Genomic DNA, 22,395 nt, shown 5'->3' with positions numbered 1-22,395 from the left:
GGTATGGCAGAATGTGTTGCATTTGCAAAGGTTACCCTTAAATGAGATAGACAAGACCTATAGAGGACAAAGTATGGAAAACATATGCTTTGATAAAAGCCCTAACGTGATTTCTTCTGCAAGCAGATTAAGAACTCGGTCAAGACAGATGAGCCTGAGTGCTGGGAGCTGACAACTCTGAGAGCCCAAGTGTGAGCAGGATGGAACAGGCAGTGAACAAAAGCACATTTCCCTGTAACCTACCTAGAATAAGAGCACATTCTCACTTCAGCTCCTTTCTCTGCACTATTAATTTCATATTTTGTTGCTCAAATGGACGACAGGTTTGAAACAAGCAGGTTACGACAAAACAAAACAAAACATGAAATGTACCAAGACAACAGATAAGAAATTTAGTCTCTGGGTTTTTTTTTTTTCCAAGTTGGCTTATTCAACTTCACGGTTTTTCACTTTGAAGTAGCAGTCATTTTACAAAATATTATGGAGCCTCAACTGATCGAACACAAACTGAATGAAAAATGTGGATTTCTGTTTCTGCAGTTATTCTAGTGGAAGATAAAAAGGAAATAAACCTTATAAAGTAGAGATACACTGCATTTGTAATTGCTTTTACAAAAGCCACAGCATTTAAATCTGACTGTCTACCTGGCTTGCACACATCTTGGTTGAGCACAAATGTCCTGGAATTTGGATCTGCTGGGCTGAGGAACAGCTTCCTAAAAGAGGGCCAGAGGTGCTTCAATATGAGCTCAAAGCAAGTGAGAACACAGCATCCATTTCAAGTGGATGGCACTGTGTAAAAGGTGTTTTCCATTACTGAGATGTACAAATCTATTGTAAAGAAAGGGAAGGTGTCATGCATTACAACTAGTGAGAGGCTTCCCAGAGGGGAAAAAAATATCCCTGTTTGTACTGTAGAGACAGCAGGGAAGTAAAGAACATGCTTTGCCTAAGAAAAACCCAAAAATGGATCTGATAACTGGGTTCTGTTTCTACTTTCTGGGAAAAATATATATATATGTATAATCTCAGGATACACATTTGGCAAGTAATGTCTCATTTTTTCATTTTTCCATTTTTAAATGAGGCAATTATTTTTCATTAATTTCCAGATTTTCTATCTGGCAGAAGGTTTTTTTGAAGCTCAGGCCTAAAAATAGCTGTGGGAGGTGAGAAAATGATTTTCAGCTACAAGCCAATCCACCAGAAAACTCTTTCTTCCCCCTTCCAGTGGCAATGGCTGAAGTCTTTCAGTTAAAAAGTAAGAAGAGCAAAGAAGGTGTGTGAAGAACCTGATCTGTCAGAATGCATACATAAATGTATTTGTATGTATTTGCACCTGTGTGTGCACACATGCATGCAACCCTCAGCAATCATTTCCAACAAGACCTGTCCAAGACACAATACAACAGTGGAATTGGGCAAATCTACAAACCTTCAGCCCAGAGCCCTCGGTATTAGAGTTCCTTTTCCAGCAGGAAAAAGTCCTGTGACCACACTGCTCCCCCACCTGTGGAGATAAACTGCTAATGAACATTGGTGCAATGTTTCCTGCTTTCCTCAGCAATTTCCCACTTCTGGGGGTTCCTGCCTGACCAAGAGAGCTGAAGGATAGAATTTAACATGGGTAGGGAACCACTACAAGTCTGAATGTCACAGCTGGAGGGAGGGGAGAAAGGATGGTGCTGCAAATTGCAGTTTGAAGTTTTTCCCCCTGTACAGGAAGATCACAGTTCACTGCAGTATTAAACTCTGAATGTTTCAGGTGCTGACATATTCAATTTCATAACCTATTCATTTCAGAGGTGTGTGAAGATATTTTCCTTGATGATCCTGAAAATATCCCTTGAACAATTCTCCCAGAGTGTCAGTGGTTAGCCAGTGGGAAGTTCCTCCTTGCCTTTTTATGGTAATAAATCCACCAGACCCTCTTACCTGTATTGCAGGTGCAAGTTCTAATTCTGATGCTGAATCAGAGTCCAAGGCACTCTTGACATTAGCCAGCTCAGACTGTGATCTGTTTTCTGTGGACCTGGAAATAATGCATTTACACACTCAGCACCAGGACACCCTGCCCTGTGTCTCCAGGTTCACAAGCACACAATCATAATCAGGTTATTTCCTTCAACTGAGCTTTTTAACTTGCACTCACACTTAATCAAAAGTGCCTGGGCCTTTCTTTGTGTTCTCACTCTTCCATTTCATAGACAGGGAAACTGAGGCTAGACAAAGACACAATTCTTCCCTCAGTCAGTGTCTAAAAATCAATCACCACAATAAAGGATTTCCCTGCATGTCTCTGTAGAATTCTCACCACCATTTATTAAGTAACTGCACCTGCTACTTTCCACACCATTAAAAATTTCTGGCAAAATGGCATTTTATTGTGCACTTGTTTGTGATACATTGTCCAAAATATGTGCTTGGACACATTTAATGTCACCAAAACAGGTTTAATAATATGGTTTGTTATCAAGCAAGCATTTCTGTGAATTAAGAAAGCTGGGCTGGAAATATTTTTTTTGAGGAAAGCAAAAAGTTATACCATAAAATCTCTTTTGATGGAGCTCTGGATGATGCTGATGTTCTCTCTGCAGAAGGGTGGGCCTTGCTACTCCTGTCTCCATGAAAACTGACATCATCCCATTTCTCTATCTGTGTCTGAATATCAACTGAAAAACAAAGAGTAAATATGAATCTTTTAAAGAAACTACTGCTGGGAATTTTATCTCTATAAAATGTGTGTTATAGAGAAAATAATGCCACCAAAGCCTCTATTTTTATAAAAGGTCCAACATAAAGAAATATTGTGCAGCTTTCTAGTTGATACGGTGAGAAAATATTTGGAAATTCACAACACTTTTCTAAATCTGTCAGCATTCATGGTCAGAATGTCAGTGTAATTCTTGACTTCAAATCAGTAATTTGTATGTAATTTAGACAAATTGGGAAAATGAAGCTTCTTTTAGAGACTAACATGTAAAAATGACTATGTAGGCAACTGATATTATTCAGTCATGTCAGACTCCCTTTGCAAAGATCAGATGTTCAGCTCCTATTTGAAGATAAAGGTCTCTAAAAGAATTTCTGTGATGATGAATGGAAAATTTGCTGCCTTGGTATAAATTACATTTACCTTGCAAATTTCTCAGTTGCACTGCAAGTAATTTAGTTTGGATGGAACTAAATCAAATTCACCTTTTCCAAAGCTTGTCGATAGATCAGGCTTGGCAGGAAATTCAGGTGTTTTGGGGATTTTTTTTTTCAGTCTGTATAAATATATCTCTCTTGTCAAGAATGGATGTTTTTTTTCTCTCCTATGCATAGATAAAGCAGTATTTACAAATATAAATGTGCATTTCTGACACCTGCAGCTCTGAATAGGACATCACTATGGGTGTCTCTCATTTGTGTCCTTTACCAATTTCTCATCACACCCCTACAGATTTTTCTACCATTTTACACACCCTAACTAAATTCCTTTTTCCAAAGAAATTTCAAAACTTTATTAGCACACTTAGGGTCAACTTAATAGGTATAATGGCAGAGGCAAAATGTAAAATGTGTTCACAGTGTTTAAGGTTTGAAGTACTTCAGGTAGTTTATAATGGGGAGAAAAGGCTGAAATGGGGTGCAGCAAAAATTCTGGCGTTGCTCATTATTTTGTGAAAGTAGCCAGGAGAAACTTGTGCTAATCAGGGCAAGGGAGCACTGATAAAACAGCTGCACTCTTACCTAAATCTAGAGAAGACTTGTCTGCAACTCTGGCAGCCTGGACTTTCTGCTCAGAATCCACACTGATCAGGTCAGGATTCTCTGTCTTCTTTCTGAGGGTTGAAGCTTTTGTGCCTTCAGGTCGTGAAGGATTCTCTGATTTCTTTGCTTTGTTTTGGGTTTGTAAGACAGGTTCACTAAGATCCAAGAGATCCAGACCTGTTGATAATACTTAGAGACAAAATGTTAAAATTCAGTGTTGTTTGAATTCAAATAGCTCACTTTTTAGGATTTGTTTTAATTGGGGAAAAATATTACTGATGTGTTTGCATTTGGCCAGAGTAAGGGTGTATTTCCTGGCTAAAGATGATGACCAGCACGTACATTAAAATCTGCCTGGGGATTTCAAGTGCTTAACTGAATGCTGTTTACTGGATTTGCAAAAAAGGCTTTTCCTCTGAAAATCTTAAAGACATCTGAGGATTTATGGCTGGGGCCTTCACAGGTTTTCCCCTTTTGTGAGGGTTCCCCATTCAATTCAGCTTTTGGATAAGATTTGGTTTGATATTAGATTTTTCAAGTCCTGGTAACAGCTGCTTAGGGCAGTGCTGTTGTGCCCCAATCCATTTGGGAACAGCTCCCAGGGTGGATCTGGGGCAAAAAGGGAAGAAGATGTTCAATAATGTTTTCTACTGTTGTTGGTGTTTGTCCTTTGGGCCATAAATACTGAATTTAAAGTCCATTGCCATTTCTATTAAGGACTGTATAAGTATGGAAGAAATGTTCAATTTCAGCTCTTCTTTTAAAATCTGCCTAAAGAGTAACATTCACAATTTTTTAGCATGTAAAAGGTAGAAAAACTCCTTTTTTATCATCATGTTACAGGGCAGGTGTTTTTGACAAATCAATTTGCATTACCTCTTGCAGTGCTTTATCTGTGTTTTTGGAAATCACTGAATTTCATCAGTCTTCATAGAATATTTTTTTATTTTATTATTAAATAAATCTAATTGACATCCCCACTCCAATCTGATAGATATTCAAGACAGGTGTAAATGTTACAGGTAAATTTAAAAAACCCACCATTCTTAAACAATCTAAAATAGCTCTATTCATCCCTGTAATATCTTCAGCTATATTTTTAAAAGGGAAAAATTATTACTTACATTTGTTATCTAATTCAGTATTTGAGCTTTTGTTACTACAGACACATTAATTAGATGTGCAGATAATCACTCAGCTGTCAATTATTCATTTAATAATTTGCATGGGTGTAAATTTTAATTAAACGGCTTCTAACAAGCCAAGTCCTTTTCTGAGGCAGGAAGAGAGCCCAGTAGTGCTGTGCTGATGTTATTGTCTCAGCTGATCTCTCACCAGCATTGATTACCTCTGCACAGACACCAAGTAGGAATGGGATGATTTCTAAAAATACTTCCAAATGACAATATACTTCAAATAGAATTCAGTAAAATTCAAAAGGTTTTCAGGATTCACTATTAGATTGTATTACCTTCTCTACTACCTCATTTCAACACAAAGGAGGTAAGAAATATATCAAATCTTTTCACTAATAAAGTGTCTGAACTCAGCCTGGTTAAAGTGTTCTGATACCTCCCCCTTTGTTCTCTCTAACAACACATCCAAGATTTCACTAAAAAAAAAATCTTCCTAGAGTAAGGAATGAGTTTGATTAAAACCAGAATAAATGTGGGTTTTCCCACAGGTTAAAATTTTGCACAACCAAATACAGAGAATTGATTCAGACTCATATGTACATCCTGTGAGACTTAAACACATTGCATTAATTTCAGCCCCAAAGATGTCATTAATTCCATATCAATCTGCTAGAACTGATGTGATTTGAATCACACCAGATTTCCCCTCAAATGTAATGAACAAAGTTTTTCTTCTAACAGGTCAGGCAATTACAATTTAACGCCAGCTTGTGATTTTGTGCACACAGTAACAAACTGAGAAGTCACTTGACAAAAACTTACCATAATTAAGCTAAAACTAAAACTATTTTTCTCTAGTGAGGGATAATAAAAAATGTTGTTTACCTGCAGTATTTGATGTTACAGGCCTGGCAACAGCTTCTGGCTTAGTTTCACAGAGAAAGTCATCAATGGAGGGGCTCAGGAGGGGTCTGCTCTCCTGTTGCTCATTCACCAGCTAGCAACAAAGAACCCCAGGTCACAGAGTGTTCTTGAATTCAGAGTTCACAGAAATAGAACATATTCTCACAATATCATGTGCTTTATTTTTAATTGTGAGAGTAAGATATTGCAATTAGATGATGCACAAATAGCACTGGGATTAAAATAAAATAAGCTTTAGTTACTCTTTTGGGGCAAAATTATATTGCAGTTTAACAAATCACACAAAAACTAAAGCAGCAAGATGATTTTTCCTTAGCAGTTGTTGCATACTATTGCTTATAGGGCTAAAGTTACAGGGCCTGATGCAGCTCCCTTCAAATCCATGGTGGAGTTGCCCTTCTCTGTCACCAGGATGATGAGCAGGGCTTTTTTTCTCTTTTTTGAAGTGGCCTTTTTCCCCCCACAAGTAACGTGCTTCCCCACAGAACTTCCACAATAGCATTTCATCTTGCAAATAAGCATTAGCCCACTAAACAATAACCTGCTGAGACAGGAATTCTCTGCCATGAATGATGTGTGAGTGACAGTGGATGGAGCCTGGTGAGTGTATGAACTTCCTGCATGACTTCTGACTGTGGGAAGACTGATAAAATGCCTTTTATTTATGAGCAGTTTTCCATTTTTAATTGGATGAATGCACTGGTGTTCTGCTACCTGAGAGAAATCTCTGTGTTACAGGCTATTTAATGTATCAGAATTAAAAAGATAAATCTGTACAAATCTCAGAAATAAAAGTCTCCTCTTTGCCATCTATCACTGATTAGAGGATTAAGACCTCAGCTGAGCTGGAGGGATGTCTGGTGGTGTGCCCTGCACTTACATTATCTCAATATCTTAATTTCTTTATCTGAAAAAATGCTTTCCCACTGTTGCTTTTGTCTGGAGGTGTATCAGCTTTATTTTATCCTCTCCATCTTCTTCTCAACCTTCTGTTCTAACTCTTTTTCCATTGTTGAATTTTCAAAGTTTTCTCTCAGACATGTTAGAATTTTTAAATTTAGGATGCTTACACGGACTAAAACTGGCCAAAAAGGGTATTTACTCACCCTCATGTTTGTTAAATACTGGCTCTGAGCTACTCCAGCAGCAGGATTATCTCTAAAGTTATTACAGCAAACCAGATTAGATTCACTACTGTTCAGTACTTGATTTCTCTAGTGCAAATCTGCAGCAAAATTCTTGAGCTCTTGCAATAACAACCCCACTATTTCAATGGATCAAACCTTCAATCTGACATCCAGCACTGACTTGCTGTGCTGCAAGTCTTGCCCAAATGCATCTGCCCAGGACCTCAGAGCTCTGCACTGAAACACCGTGGAAGTTTCCATGGAACACAGAGGAGTGATTGCCTGCCCAGCTGAGTGCAGATGTGGCATCTGAATTTAGAAATCTGGCAGTGATGCTGTCCCAGCTCCAGGTGTGCTAAACCCAGGCAGCAGATGCACCTCACCAGGGAATTAATCATGGGGGGTTAACTCTGGGTTGCATGTCCAGGTTGCTGTCTCAGAATTCAATGCACAGAATTCCTGCTTAATTTGGTCAATCTCAGCACTTCATTGGAAATTGCATTTATATCAACTGCACACCTTTGATTTCCATTATCCTCTGGTCTACAAATTTACCTAATGATTATGTTTAGGAATTAAGCAGACCTATATTTTCTTTCTATGGTTTGGTGACCATCCTTACTCACTACTATTTTGAAAAATGTGGGTGCCTTAAGTTCAGAGTTGAGTCTTTTCCAAACTACTTTTAGTATTTTAAAATTTTATCCTGATATCAGCAAAAGCTGCTTGTATATATTTTTCTTTTTGCATTTACACAGCATAGATCATTTGGAGAGGGACAGGAAGGAAGAAAGAAGAATCATTGAAAATATAAGAACTTCTTAGGAAATAACTCTGTTTCTTTATCTGTAAGCCTATCAATAGGGTACATTGTCACATAAGATTCAGATGCTTCTCAGGTTTTCCATTACATTCCATGGAAATTTTCTTCAGTAGGAAAGAATGGGGGAGGGATGAAATGAAGAAAGATTATGAGAACCAAAGTACCCAAGCCCACTCATTGCAGCCAGTGAAGAATAGAAAATCTGAAGACAGCTGGAAAAGCAGTTTATTGGCCAAACCTGCTGCAGAGGTCAGAAGGTAGACTCTGGGAAGACCAGAAATAATGTTAAGAATCAGAGTCATGGAGGGGAAGGAGATAAGACTCAATAAAGAGCTGAATTTTACCAAGGCCTAACTGAAATATGAGGTCTGACAATTTTTTTTCCTTTTCAAAGATGGCTATCATGTCCTTAGAATTTTCTTTATTGTGTTTATTAGATTTATTACATTTTAAAGGAACTTGACTTAGGCCAACAAAATGAAGATTGAGTAGGGTTGCAGTTATTCTTCATGTACACATAAAGGGGGAGTGGTCAGATGACACTGGAGGAGCAAAGTTATTTCAGCTATAGAGAAATGCTGGCCCAATAACAGAGTTCTAAACTGGCCATGAGAACATCTGGTCTGGGAATTAAAAGAGCTGAACTATCACAGCACTGAACTGTATGAACAGTGGTTTTTTTCTTACTGTAGGGGGACAAAATGCCCACCTATTTAAAATGGCTTTTGCCAAGCCTTCTACATCACTGTTTATGATGTGACTGTGACCCAGTGGACCCTCCTAGTCCTGGGTCCTGTGCTCCCATGGCTAAGGACCAAAAGCTGTAGGAATGCCTTATTTAAAGACATTTCATGTCTGTGAAAAATAATCTGCTTTCAATTCAAACATTTTTGTCAAAACAGATTGCAAAACATGACCATGTCTACTAATTATCAATAAACACAGACTACCTATGTATAGCAATAGAAAATATCAGAAAAACATTATTTTGACATGAAGCAGACATTTAATGATGAATTAAGACTTAAGATAGAGTGCCATAGATGATATTTTTTCTGCAGAGAAGTGGGCAGCGGGGGAGGTTTCTGACATTACTCTGTAAGAAATGTCACTTGTTAAGCCCTTGGTCTCAAACTTAGAATTTTATTTTGCTACCTCATATACTGCACCAAATTTATCCCTTGCTTAATACTGCACAAGTTATTAGAGTTATATTAGGCATGAATTTGGAGTAGTACATAAAAGATTTATGAGATGAAAACTATGATCTATATTAAACCAATAATTTATGGTTCTCAAGCACCTTTCAGGCTGAAAATCACAGAATGCCTTAAAACATTAATAAATCAAGCCTGGCACCACCACAGAGCTGAGGAGTATTATCTCTGGGTTGCAGATGAGGGGAGCAAAGTGAAATTAGGGAAGTGACCCAGCATCCCTGGGTGTTGGAGAAGGAGCACTGGGGGCAGGAGCTGACCCCACACTGGATTTATGTGCCCAATATCTGCACACACACCAAGTGGTGCAGACTCAGCCTGGGAAAATGGGGAATCTCAGTAGTAATTTAGCCAGTGGGTGCCATAAATTCTCATAATGTCTCTAGGAACTAAAATAAGATTCACTTTAATTAAAGAAGAAGCCCACACACTCCTTTAATTGAGGGATTTGTGAAATCTGTGGAGGCTGATATTTCCTACTACCAACACATCTGAAGACACTCATCCATAGTACAAGATACTCCTAAATTCAAATGAGTCTTCTGGGAACAGCACAGCTGAAAAAGGTGGTTTTCCTACCCCAGTACTGCTACTGTAATTTTTCATTCCAAAAAGCATGAAAGTTCTTTTTGGAATGAAATTAAGTGGGGCTTTTGGGTGGTTTGGGAGAGAGACTGGGAGAGTCAAAAGTGTCTGATATCAGCCCCACAGCTTCCAAATATGCAAAGCAAGGAGGATTTAGCAGTAACTAAGGTATGTTCCTTCCCTCCCATTTCATATTCTCTCTTACTGCATTCCTGATCTTGATCTGTTTGCAGTGCACAAAGCATGCTGGTTTGTTTCTTTTTTAAAATTTTACTAGGGCATAACATAATGCTAGTCTTTAAGATAAATTATTTAGACTCTAAATTGGGAGGGTTTCCAGTCAGGCATGGGCAGCTAATTAGCACCTATGTTTTGAGCACAGAGTGAACTAGTTCTCTTAAATTAAGTGCCTGAATTCCCTCCATGTTCAATAGGGAGAGATAAATGCCTAGAAAAGCTACTCCAGAGGGAGATTGTGCCTGCCCAATTTAGGCTGTTCCTCAGGAGGCTCTCAAAGGCACCTAGCTTTCCCCCTGCTATATATGGGATTTATTTTAGAAGGACTGGCTCAAAAAGCATCTAAAATTTAGATGTAATTTGCTACTGAAGTGAGTTGGATTGAATTTTGGATTGGATCCATTTTGTTGCCTGAGCCTGATTGAATTACTCATGGCACTAATTTAGGAAACCCCAAACTACTACTGGGTAATCCCCTGTGCAGTTCAGCATTAAAGCTCCTCCTGGGCACTGAGGCTTTTTCCTGTGCTGCCCCCTCAGTGTGTGAGAGGGTGGCAGGGCTGCCCCAGGGACATCAGCTGCTCCAGAAGGCTCAGAGTGAAAATGAGCATGGGGGAAGGCAGGAAACACTGAACTCACATTTCCTACTGGAAAAATGTTGTATTTGAACTTTGCTCTGAGAAACTTGTCTGCCCTTTGGGTGACACTGGAAAAACAGCTACAAGGGTCAGGTTGATTCCAGCAGCTTCTGAGTGTTGTGCTTAGGTAAAAACACCAGCTAATTTCAATCACTGATTATTTTGATGATACACAGTGATGGTTTCCTGACAGACAGGCTCCCTGCACACACCTGGCACTTTGGTGGCACTTACTGGGATAGGAGGAAACAAATAAATTGATTTCTACTACCTGGCTCTTTCTAAAAACTGATAAATGGGAACCCCAACGAAGAATGTAGGTTATTGTTTTCTAGAGCATGACTGGAAGTATTGGCCTGACAGTCATGTCTGTGGATCATTGTCTTGGCAGGATAAGAAGTGGAAGAACTCCTTTCCTGGTTGCAGAGGGTGTTTGGAGAGGGAACTCCTGAAAAACTGGGTAGTTTTATGATAATAGTTAAATTGCAGGAGTTTCGTTTTTCTTCTTTTCTCACTTTTATAGTATGCTTATAAAGATTTCACAAACAAAATTACTGCTTCACACACTTTATTTACTCTTGTGTAGTAAGTGTGATTACTACATTATTATGATTACAATTATTCTTGGCTTTTTGCCCCATCCTTGTGCCAGTGATACATTTATTTTTCTTCTCTGTCACTCTACCATGAATGTATGTCCCAATATAGCTGGCATGAGAGCCAGATATCTGCTTTCCACCAGAAGAGAGAATCAATTCACATGGCACATGGAATAACTGACTTCTGCCTCACCTGAGCTGGGGGAAGCTCTAAAACTGAGATGAGTCCTTTGCATCCTCCTCACAGAGCACTCAGGGGCTGCTGCCTGTCTGGAGGCCAGCCCTGCTCCCAGGGGATAACCAAAGCTCTCTGGCCAGGCAGCAGGAGGTGTGGGGTGTGAGCCAGAGGTGACAATTTCTTACCTGAAATCACACAAGCCAAGTCACCCCAGCTGCCAGGGCTTGTGTGAGGCCAGAGAAGCTGTGGGAGGGCGGCTGTAGACACTGCATTGGATATTTGGATCCAGCTGGGTTGTTTAAAACCTTTGTTTATGTTGCATCTCCATAAAGAGCAGTTGCTCTGCTGGGTGAAAACTCTTGTGCTCACACCAACAGCCTGCTTGTGTTTCTATGTGCTGACCTGTGCAAGTTCTGTTGTACTGTTGTAAAATTAAACATCTCACAGCTCAGTGTCTCCTTCCCTCTGTTCAACCTGGTCTGCTGAAAGGAGGTTTAACATGGCAGTTGTGTCTGGCTCCTGCATTTTGGCCTGGCTCCAGCTGAGCACTTAAACTTGCCCTGCAAAACTCAAGGTTAAGCACGTGCTTAACTGTGCTGCTGGATCAGAGCCATGGGGGAAGAGGAGGAGGAAAGTCACTCTTGTCATACTTTAACTGTGACTGACATTTTGGCCTTTACCCACACAGATTTATTGTAAATCTGCCAGTTGCATTCATGACTCCATGCTCCATGCACTTCTTTAAGTTAAAGGAAGCTGTTATCAAAAATGGAGTGCCTCTCCCTCCTGGGTGGTAGAAGATTTTATTTCTCATTTAGCCATGAGTTTTCTTTGTGGTGATACCTGGTGATTTCTGTTTTAGCCTCTCCCCTGCCCTATATCATTATCTAGGCTGAAGATGTACAGCAGTGATCAAAGACAACATTTTGTCATCACCATAGATAATTTGAGATCCCTGCTGTATTTTTGCATATGGGCTGTAATTGCTTGAAAACCACATGGATTTTTTTTTTGTTGTCCTCTCTGTGGATTTTTCTTCTCAAACAAAGTTCTGCAGCATATCTAGAGTTAGGCTGTGGTTTTGGATGTGTTACTGTGTCTGGTCATAGGAACCAAATCATCAGTGCTTGTTAAATGGCCTTTCCCTGTCATGGCACGTCTGGTTGCTTTGGGATGTTTTCAGCAGATTGGAGAGCTTGAAATTCATAAGCTGTTAGTGAATTGCAATTCAGCAGAGCATTTCACTGAAAAAACAGCAAGTTCAGTGAATCTAGAAACGTAGCACATGGTTTGCAACTCTTTAACAGCACAGTGTATTCATACTTGGAGTACTAATGAATGAAGAGCCAAGAAGTTTCTGAAAAGTAATTCCTATTAATTAATATAAAAACCAGAGCTAAATGTACATATTATATTATTCACAAAAAAAAGTTTGTCCAGTTTTTTTGTCCTTAAGGAATTGTAAGGAATTTTGCAGTTATGAAATGGTATGGTTATTTTTTTTACTTTATTAAAAAAACCACATCATCAATTCTCATGGTAATTTCAAACTAAAATTGTAATTTTGTGAAAAATGTATTTAATTTATGTGACAGAGAGATCTACATAACTTCAGGAAAGCAGCCAATTTATGACTCTTAAGGATATTGTCAAGGCAATTTTATTGTACTCATGAGAATATTCCTGCTGAAATTATGCATATGGCCCTAAAAGCAATAAATGTTGAGCAATATTTAACTTAGAGGTAAAGAATCAATTAATATTTGTACTGCTAAGCATGCATTTATTCATTTTTGTATTTCTTGTATTTCTTTGCTCTTCATGTATTTACCCTGTCCTAATAATAGATGAAAAAGAGTTATCAAAAGGACTGAGGATGTGTCCCCTGATAAACTACTCAAAGCTTCTGTAATAAATCAGATTTGAGATGTATAGAACATACTGCTAATAAATTTATCATTAATCCTTTAAAAAGAATCCAAAAAATAGGATCTCAAGCCTAGTTATCCTAAGATCAGTGGGGGAATTGCCACTGTTCTCAGAAGGCAGATTGGAATGTACAATGAATCCTCGCACTCCAGACTTTGATAATGACAATAATTAAAACTGGGATGATTTTTGCCTTTTTACCTGAACATATCTCACTTGGTTAAAACAGAGAGAGTTCTGGTTTAGGTTGGTGTAAAGGAGAAGGGAAGCTAATTGCATCCACAGGAACCTCCCACCATTCTGTTTTAATCTTATTGAGAACACATTTATGCAGTGGGCTGGAAGTCAGTGCAAGCCTAATGCTAAGAAGCTTAGAATGAACATGATTGATTCAAATGGGACTGTTAAGTTTATATGGAAAACTGTGATTATGCAATCAAATCCATGTAGTGAGCCCTTGATACACACATCAGAAAATCTACTAACAACATTGGGAGCTGAATATTAGCTATCTTTAATCTGTTTCCTTTATAAAATTGAATAGAAGCATTTAAAAATCTCCTGTTAGAGACTTAAAAACCCCAAACAACCCACCAAAACCCACAAAAAAGCACCAGAACAAAACAAATATAAGAAAAGCCTAACAAAGCAAGCAAGAAAAAAAAAACCAACTAGACCTAAGCAGAAATATACCACCACTGCCAAAATAAGTAAATAAATGCATACATACACATATACATACATACAAACATACAAAAAAAGCAAATGAAAACCAAAACACCAAAACAGTGGAATTTAGGCAGTGGAAATGTCGGAGTATTTTATTGACAAGCCCTTAAGCAAATATAAATGTGATTAGATCAACTAAGTATTGGCATGCAAATGAAGTTTCCTTAAAAAAAATAATAGTTCCTACTTTGAATACTAACTAATACCTTATAGACCCTAAAAAAGCCTTAAGCATGTGGTGGAGTTAATTGGGGGGTAGTCATGAAACATATCTCTTTTTCTGACGTGTGCTGTAGCCTGCATTTTTCACAGGGGAGGATGAACTTCAGGGTGTTTCTTATAATGTAATTCCAGCTTTTAAAATTTCTTCTTTCCAATTCAAATTCTAAACTCTAAGTGTTTTGTGGGCTAACTTTTTAAATTATTAGTGCTTGAGATCAAAACTGTGCTCTGAGCAATGTCTGTGTGGGTCCCATAAACTCCAAGTAGGCAGCTCCAATATTTTTCAGATAAAAGCAAAAGTGGGGAATGGCTTTCAAGATAAACTTTGCTTTTCTTTCTGCTGTTGGTGAAGTTTTCATGGACTCCCATTTCTGTTCTGTATAATCCCAGAGCATATTGGCCACAGGACTTTCATGGACATGAATCCCTCCACTGCAGTTCTGTCTTTCTGTTGGCTTTATAGGGATCCTGCCATGAGTATCTTTCCAACCTGTGTACTCTGGTAAGGAACCTAAATTAGGTGTGATGGATCTGGGACAAATAACTCCAGTGGCACTGTGAGATTTCTTTTGTTTTTGCCGGCAAAGCATTTAAGCATGAACTTTTTCACTGCTCAATAAAGCAGTTAATCATATTTTAAAGTATAAGTCTGGGTCAAAGTGTGTGACAGAATCAGATCCTTTGAAGTTCACTGACCTGTAGTAAATTGGGAATTTCATAGCTGACTGCACAATTAAACTTTGACTTCAGGGCATATTTAGGTTTAAATTTCTCATTAGGAAGTAATTCTGAAGCAAGATTTTTTTCTCCTGACAAATGCAAAGTAGCTGTGAAGAGGTTAAACAAAAGTTTTATTTTACAATTAAAACCAAATTTATGCATGATTTTCTAATTTATTTATCTGCTTCTGGTAGAAGTAATTGGTTCATAGCTTAATATCCAGGTAATCTTTCAACCTTCAGCAAGCTTTCTTACATGTTTTCTAGGTTTAATTCATATGAAATAAATATCTTTTTTTCATTTGTCCCAGTCTCTTATGAATTAACTTTTAAAAGATAAAGGGAGACAGCAACATGGATAGAGTTATATTCTACAAAATCTTATTAGAACTGAAAGATCACTCTCTTGATGCTTAAAGTATTAAATTTGGCAACTACTGAATCCTTTTTCACACCAGTAAGTGTGAAGAAAGTGACTTTTATAGAAGGTAATTGAGACAGGAAGAGAGGATTTCAAAAAATAGATGCTGAAAGGTCCATTCAATTACCAGGAACACTCCTCTGCCTATTGTAGTACACTCATTACTGCTGGAATGGTGATTGAGATTCCCAGTTGCCATATACTGCCACAGCCCCACAGGAGTCTGCAGTACATTTCTGGTTCATGTTATTTGAAGATTTGCCTTCAGTTTTGATGATATAAAACCATATCTGATGGTATAAAATAATCTGTGAATTGGAAACATAATTTAAATTTAATTCACAGCACTTATTCAAAAAGTAGGTGTCATCTTTTAAAAGCTGGGCTTTGCTAGGAGCATTACAATGAAATGGGACTATTTATCTGTCTTGTTCTGTGCTGGATATGTTTTTACCACTTTCCAGAGGAACAGAGCAAAGACACGTATTTTAAATTGCAAATTCGGGGGCATATGTACATTATCAAAAAGCAGATTTAAAGACTCTTCTTTGTGTATCAGATTCCAATTATGCTTCCTGTGGAGTCTGTCTCCACAGTCAGACATGATTAATCATTCTTTCATCAAGGATTTTGGAAATGGGAGATTTCACTTGTTTGTTCTCTTGGGAAAGCCAGTGCTCTGTCTGGGCTTGATCCTTTCACTTCAGTTGCAGGTGTTTTGCTCAGGTAGCTGGAAGGTTGGAGCAGCATGGACAATTAATGCATTAAATGACTCCCTAAGACGTGGACCTGCCCACCCTGGCTTTGGTGGCAGTGGGACTTTTGGAAAGACCAGGCTTTATCCTCCTGACCCATCTGGCTTGGGAAGTTTGCAGTCAGTCTGGAACTGGTTCCACCCCATGAGCAGCAACCACATCCATCTGTTTCACCACGTAGGGAGCAGAGACAGACACTGGGATGGGGATGGCTGGCACAGCAGAGCATGTTCTGCATGAATGGTGGGGATGGGGGGCTCACACGGACACACTGCAGGGACAGCATCTCAAACCAACACTTCAGCCACAGTCAGGGACAAACGATGGATGCAACGTGGTCGTACAACTGCACATCACACATACATGATGCAGAGATGGCCATGGAAAATACTCACTTTTTCACTTGATTCTGCTTCCTTTTGGCTTCTGCACCCCTTTGGTGCATAGCAGGGAAGTAGGTATTTGTGTTTAGTGGAAGAAATTACACTGACTAACAGACACAAGCATTTTACTCATAAATTTATCATAGACTATTGCTGAGGAGACTGACAGACAGCCACTACAAATGGTGTGTTAAACATTTAATGAACCCAGGCTGAACTCCTGGCCCTGTTGAAGCCATGGAAGTTTTTGCATGTCAATCTTTTTTGGGGTGCAGTGAAGCTTTAGAGGGGGCGGCATTTTATTTGTGTTTCTAATTGTTTGTTAATCACTTAATGGAAAATTAGAAATGATGCCTTAAACAGAGCATCTTTTTCCTCTGTGCAATTTCTTCACAGACAGAGGAGTTCACCATGAACAAAACTTGGTGTTCAACAGGGGCTGAGGAGGAGGTGCCAGACCTGGTTTCCAAATTAGTAGATGGTATTTCTAGAATGTGTATTAGTGCAGCATATCTGCGATGCTGTGCTAGAGAAGTACGTGCTGGTGCATGTGCATCTTGGAACTTTCTAAAGTACAGTAGCTCTTATCCTAAATCATGAGAGGAATAAAACAGGACTGTGGATTTCGTTTAAGGCTCTCATGTAAAACCACCTTCCAGCAATTTCCATTCCTGATGAGCTGGAAGCATTTATGTGCAGTAAATATCGGCAGTAAACTAAATGCACTTGCCTGGGGAACAAATTCATGTGAGCAACATGAGGGAATAAAATCCACTCTTATAGAAAGAGTGCTGTGGTTTACAGTAGCGTTCAGTCACTGTCTTTAAGGACCTAATGGAACCACCAAATGCTTGGTGGCTACTCCAAGGTAGGTGTAAGGTTTAGTGTGGGGACGTACGTCCTTCCTTTGACTGGAGGTGTAGAAATGAAAGCAATGAGATGTGCCAAGTCACATATTCTGATCCAGACCAGGAGCAGAATCCCAGTGAGAGCTTAAGAATGGGATCTGAGATATTGGAAATGACATTACTGTGAACAGGTCGTTTCTTATTTTATATATGCACGGAATGGGAATATTTTATATATGAATTGCAAATGAGTATTTATGGCGTGACAATTGATGACATGAATTAGAACCGAGATTTTACACTAGCTTTAAACAACTTTCTGGTAACTGAACTGGGGAGAAAAAAATGCATTTTTGTTTAAATTTTCACGTCAAACCATCTACGCCCCCAATATTCACCCCAGGCTCTTTTCCCCCCTCAGTGAAGCAGCGGGACGGGTCACCCAGCGGGGCCGGGGACTCGCGCGGCGCCCGCGGCCCCCTCAGAGCCCCGCGCTCTGCCCACCTGGGATGCCACAGTGAGGAGGGGCTTTTCTTCTGCAGACTCCTCCCTCGGAATCTCCTTCATCACCATGGCCACAGCCTTATCGGCCGCCCTAGCGCCTTTGCCCTACAACAGCGAAACCAACAACGGCGCCAGGTCAGCAGCGGGCTCCGACCGCCCTCACGCGCGCTCCCGACCCGGCCCGCGGGACCCGGCCGCGCCTGCGCCTGGAAGCAAAGCTCGGTTGGAAGCAGAACACACACACACATATACTGGTTAAAAATAGGAAAAATAATGATAATAATGTAACAAGTGGTCCATCAACCCAGTGGTTGGGGTCTAGCCGTGGTCTGGTGGCTTGTTCGAGTTGCCCCAATGAAGTCAACAGGAATCTGGCGCTTTCCTTCTGGGCCAAGGCCTGCTGGAAGTTCCCGCGTGCCAACCTTCTGCTGGATAGGATCCCCAGAGCAGCAGGGGCTGGAGGATCAGCCCGTTGATTTAATTTTAGTTATCCAAGTTTATACCCAAAATACCTCTTTGTGTTTTTTTTCTGTTTTTTTCTTAAAAATAGCGTCAAGCGGAATTTTCAAGTAAAGCACAGTTCCTTGTTGTTCACTGAGGCAAACTCTCCCTGAAATTTGAATGTATAATCTGGACCCACAGAGTTTATAGCTCTAGTAACATTTTAAAAAGCAATTTACATCACATAAACAGTCTGGGTTTTTGCTAACAGAACATACGGAGCCAAATTCTGCCATCGTAGGCATTGCTACAGCTCTCCCTAAAATGATAATTACTGTAAGAATTTTTTTTTAAGCTACACTTTTCTTAAACTTCTCTTAACACATTGTAAATATTCTGGACAAGGTGAAGATATTTTAACATTATTTAATATAAAATAACCAAGCAAAAAGTGCACCAATATTATGTGCCATGCTGTTTAATGCCATTCTTTTTATTTAATGAGGGTCTTTATCATCTTGAGTTCACATGGATTTCTGTATCTTGATCTTTGGTCTTATTTTAATCTCTGCCTCTTGCAAGTGATAGAGAAGGTTGGAGCTTACACATAAAGTATCACAGCAGAGCTGCATTATACCAGTGACCCTGGGCAGGTCCTTATTATTATACTTAAAAAGCTCCCATTGGTTTCCATGGAAGTTTTAGCTGTGCAAAGACTGCAGGATCTGGCTCCATAAAAGAAGTATTTTACACTGGACTTAAATATATTTAAATCCTTAAAAGTCTATTAACAGAAGGGGTTCTTTGCTAAGACATCATATACAAGAATTGTCTTCACTAGCAGTATATTCTGTAGTCAAGTAAACCCCCACTATTGCTTATACCAAACTACAGATGATTTCAGGAACATTTCATCAATTGCAGGTAAAACCAATACGTACTATTGCAGGTTCTAAATGGGTTTTATTACTGGTCAGGTCAATATTAGATTAGCTTGCTTGTGCAACACATCACAGATACCCTACAGAGAGTTCTTTGCATGCTGCAAGAAATTCTCAGAGCAGAAGTGTCATAAATGATAAGCATGCTGGACTTGTGATGCCTTTGATATCCAAAGAACTGCAAAGTCATTGTAAAATTAAATATATTAAATTCAACGAGAATTACATTTAATTGGTAAGCATATCAAAGGTTCTGGGCCAATTACGTGTTTGTTCATGATTCACATGACATATTCCAGGTCTATGAAGCTTGTTTCCAGTATGACACATGAGCTATCATTAGCTAGCACTAATAGCATGCTATTGGTCTTTATAAAATGTAGTCCTTTTGTGCTGAGTGCTAGAACAAAATCGTTTATCAGCTAGGAAGGATGCATTGGAAAGCATGCAGTGCTTTTTATTTCTTGCAGAGTAAAAACCCACCAAAGCAAAGGTCAGGTCACTTTTTTGAAGACAGAGCCACTTTTTCTTCAAGGTTTCACCTACTGCCTGAAAAGAGTCATGATACTCATATTAGTGCCTGCTGTTCATCCTCCACACACGTAACTGCAAAGCCCTGGGAGTGGCTGACACCAAATACAAAATCTGTCTCACCAGTTTAAAGTGGCCATGCTACAATGGAGAAAAGCAACCCAAAGGATACCTCTGTGCTATTTTTAATGAGCAGACTTAGTTTATTTGCTGGGCAAAGCAAGTGGTTTGATGCTACCTTTTTTTTTTTTTTAAGTTAGCTTTTTAACTTTCCTAAAAGAAAAACATACTTTCCTGTATGAAAGTCAGGTTGACATTGCTGGCTGTTTAGCCTATGCTGTGTGAAACATTTTGAAACTAGAAGTTGGTAACAATTTCCTGGATGCCAAAGAGAAAGCCAATGCAGTGGAATAGTTTAAATTGTCAGATTCTGCTGGAGAGGTACACAGGGGAACAATTCACTGGAAATGCAGCTTTTTATTCTGTTGACTAGAAATTAAATTGCTGTCCTATGTAAGGAAGGTAACCTTGAAAATGTTGGTCTCTCTTCCCTGCAGTGACCACTGTGTAGGCAGTTCTTGCCTATGAAGCCATTAGGCCAAAGAATTGGAGAGAGATAAAACCAGTTTTTCTGTGGTCAGGATGACCTTGTTACCGTTGTCAGCTGCAGCTGAAATTAAAATCTCCAGCACATTTATTACAATAACCATTAAAGAATTATTTTTTAAGGTGCTATTTACTTAGCCTCTTTTGATATTAAGTGTTGTTTCTTAGCAAGCCAAAGTGCTATATAAATTTACCTGGCACAGCAGTTTATTGCTCAAACCCTGTAATTCTGTAACATGCCAGAACTTCAAAACAAACAGTTTGTTGGTAGTGGAGGTTTGCAAGGTCAGTTACTTTCTCATGTAAACCACAGTTTAACAATTTAGTAAATAAATTTCATCATTCCCTATTGGTTTGCAATATAGAAATGGAAACAATTGTGATGTAGAACAGGACCACCCATGTGCAAATTATGACAAATGTGAATTGATGAAGGAAAAAATGTATTATTTGTTTTAATGGAACATACTGCTTAAGAGAAACTGAGAAAGGTGTCAGTGCTTCGTTATTTGATACATTTAGAAAATGCAGCAGTTCCTTTAGGTAATATCTCCATAGCAAAATAAGGACTGGAGTTCAGAGTATTCCCCTGATGCTAAATATTTATAACAGCATTGGGTTCAAAACTTAATAACAATTTCTCTAAGCTTTTCCTTTGGGATCAGATAATGGGTAGTAATAGACATTTCCATAGGAGTATGCTGATTTAGCAGGATTTTGTAAGGAAATACTTTTATTCTGCTGCTGTTTCTAAATAGTTCCAAATTCAATTTTGTACAAGTCACACTATTTAGATGTGGTACTTAGTAATGAGTATTTAATTAAATTACTGTAAGAGCATCTTAATATAAATTTCTAGTGCAGCATAAAGTTGAGTTTTTAAAATAAGTGATGCATATAGCTTTGCAACCATGCTCATCCAGGATAAAGCTTTAAGTACTTGGGACCAACAGATCACCTGCAGGTCCTGATGGGCAGATCAGAATAAACACATGTTCACACTTGAAACATTACTATTTAGTGCAATACTCTATAATTCTGCAATTATTTTCTTCATTACAGCGATTTGCAAATTTGTTCTTGTGCATGAAAAGCCAATAGCCAGTGCTTTGTAAATGTTTAACATTTTGACAACAGTATTTAACCTATAATAATTAATTGCAGAAATTCTTTGTTGTCATCTATGCAATAAAAGGATTTTATCTGAAACCATTTCATAATTATAAGTTTGCTTTTGACAAATATTTATTTACTTGAATCCCAAATTCACTTTTCAGGAATATTTATAACATCTGCTCTTGTGAGAAAGTGAGCAGAAAGAAATGGAGTGATCAGATTTTCTTTTTTTTTAACATGCATACATGAAGAAAGTTTTCCTTCATTACACAGACCTGTGTCTGTGTGATTTATTTTTCAAGGATCCTACCAAGCTGTTTCAGCTTTAATTGACACACTACAATGCATCCCTGTTCACAGAAATCATCTCAGCACAGGCATGTTTAAATTTAAGCTTCTGTAAAACAGAAGTTTTAAGACAGCTTTCCTTATAAAGAAATTTGATAGATAAAAAATTTATCTTCAGGCAGTGCTGGTACAGGTATGGCAGGATTATGCTTTCATGGGCATCTCCCTTTCTAGCTGAGGAGAAATAGAACAACATTTATAAATGTAATGCCAAAAAATATGGCCAGATGTCCTGACCTTTCCCACTGGGCTGTTGAATTGAAGTGTTTGAAAACAAAACAAAACCAAAACCCACCAGTTCAGGACATCTTGAAGTACCAATCTGCACTTTAAATATCCTTAATAGGCTGAGAGGGCCTTTGTAAAGCAAACTTTATGAAAGATGATTGGTGAGAACTTGGAGTTTGAGGAGCTGTTGTCCTCCTGTGCTGGGAGAAGGAGCAGGGAGAGCTGCAGAACGTGTTGGGAGGCTTGGCTGCCCTCCAGATCCCCCAGCAGCTGATGTATTAGAGTACCAGCTAAGCAGCCTATTCCAAATGGCTTCATGCTCCACAAATCTTCCTGTTTTGAGCAACTTAAAAATAAAAATGAAGGGGAAAAACTTAGCTTTATTTTTTTAAATCACGCAGCGCTAAGGTTTTTTACCTCTCAAAATGAGCACACAGAGCTATGCAATGGCACC

General features: G+C 38.8%; 1 protein-coding gene across 14 annotated transcripts in view; it reads right to left on the bottom strand.

Annotated features, from left to right (window-relative positions):
* Positions 1–22,395, bottom strand: part of PEX5L (peroxisomal biogenesis factor 5 like) — a 101,761-nt gene that overhangs the window by 21,261 nt on the left and 58,105 nt on the right. For 2 of the 14 annotated variants that reach the window (XM_071438001.1, XM_071438000.1), the window contains exons 3-10: positions 19,596–19,661; positions 17,731–17,835; positions 16,391–16,429; positions 5,778–5,889; positions 3,736–3,945; positions 2,546–2,672; positions 1,936–2,032; positions 1,436–1,510 (exon numbers count right to left, since the gene is read on the bottom strand). In XM_071438001.1, coding sequence (XP_071294102.1) covers positions 1,436–1,510; positions 1,936–2,032; positions 2,546–2,672; positions 3,736–3,945; positions 5,778–5,889; positions 16,391–16,429; positions 17,731–17,835; positions 19,596–19,661 — 831 coding nt within the window. The remainder of the gene's footprint in view (positions 1–1,435; positions 1,511–1,935; positions 2,033–2,545; positions 2,673–3,735; positions 3,946–5,777; positions 5,890–16,390; positions 16,430–17,730; positions 17,836–19,595; positions 19,662–22,395) is intronic. The other 12 variants (XM_071438004.1, XM_071438003.1, XM_071438006.1 and 9 more) reach the window with 11 other exon arrangements.

This window comes from Agelaius tricolor, unplaced genomic scaffold (genome assembly GCF_023055355.1).
Source record: "Agelaius tricolor isolate 1412-34295 unplaced genomic scaffold, bAgeTri1.0.p SCAF_12, whole genome shotgun sequence".
NCBI classification, from domain to species: domain Eukaryota; kingdom Metazoa; phylum Chordata; class Aves; order Passeriformes; family Icteridae; genus Agelaius; species Agelaius tricolor.
The sequence above is the reverse complement of the archived record's forward strand: the minus strand, read 5'-3'. Positions and strand labels throughout refer to the sequence as shown.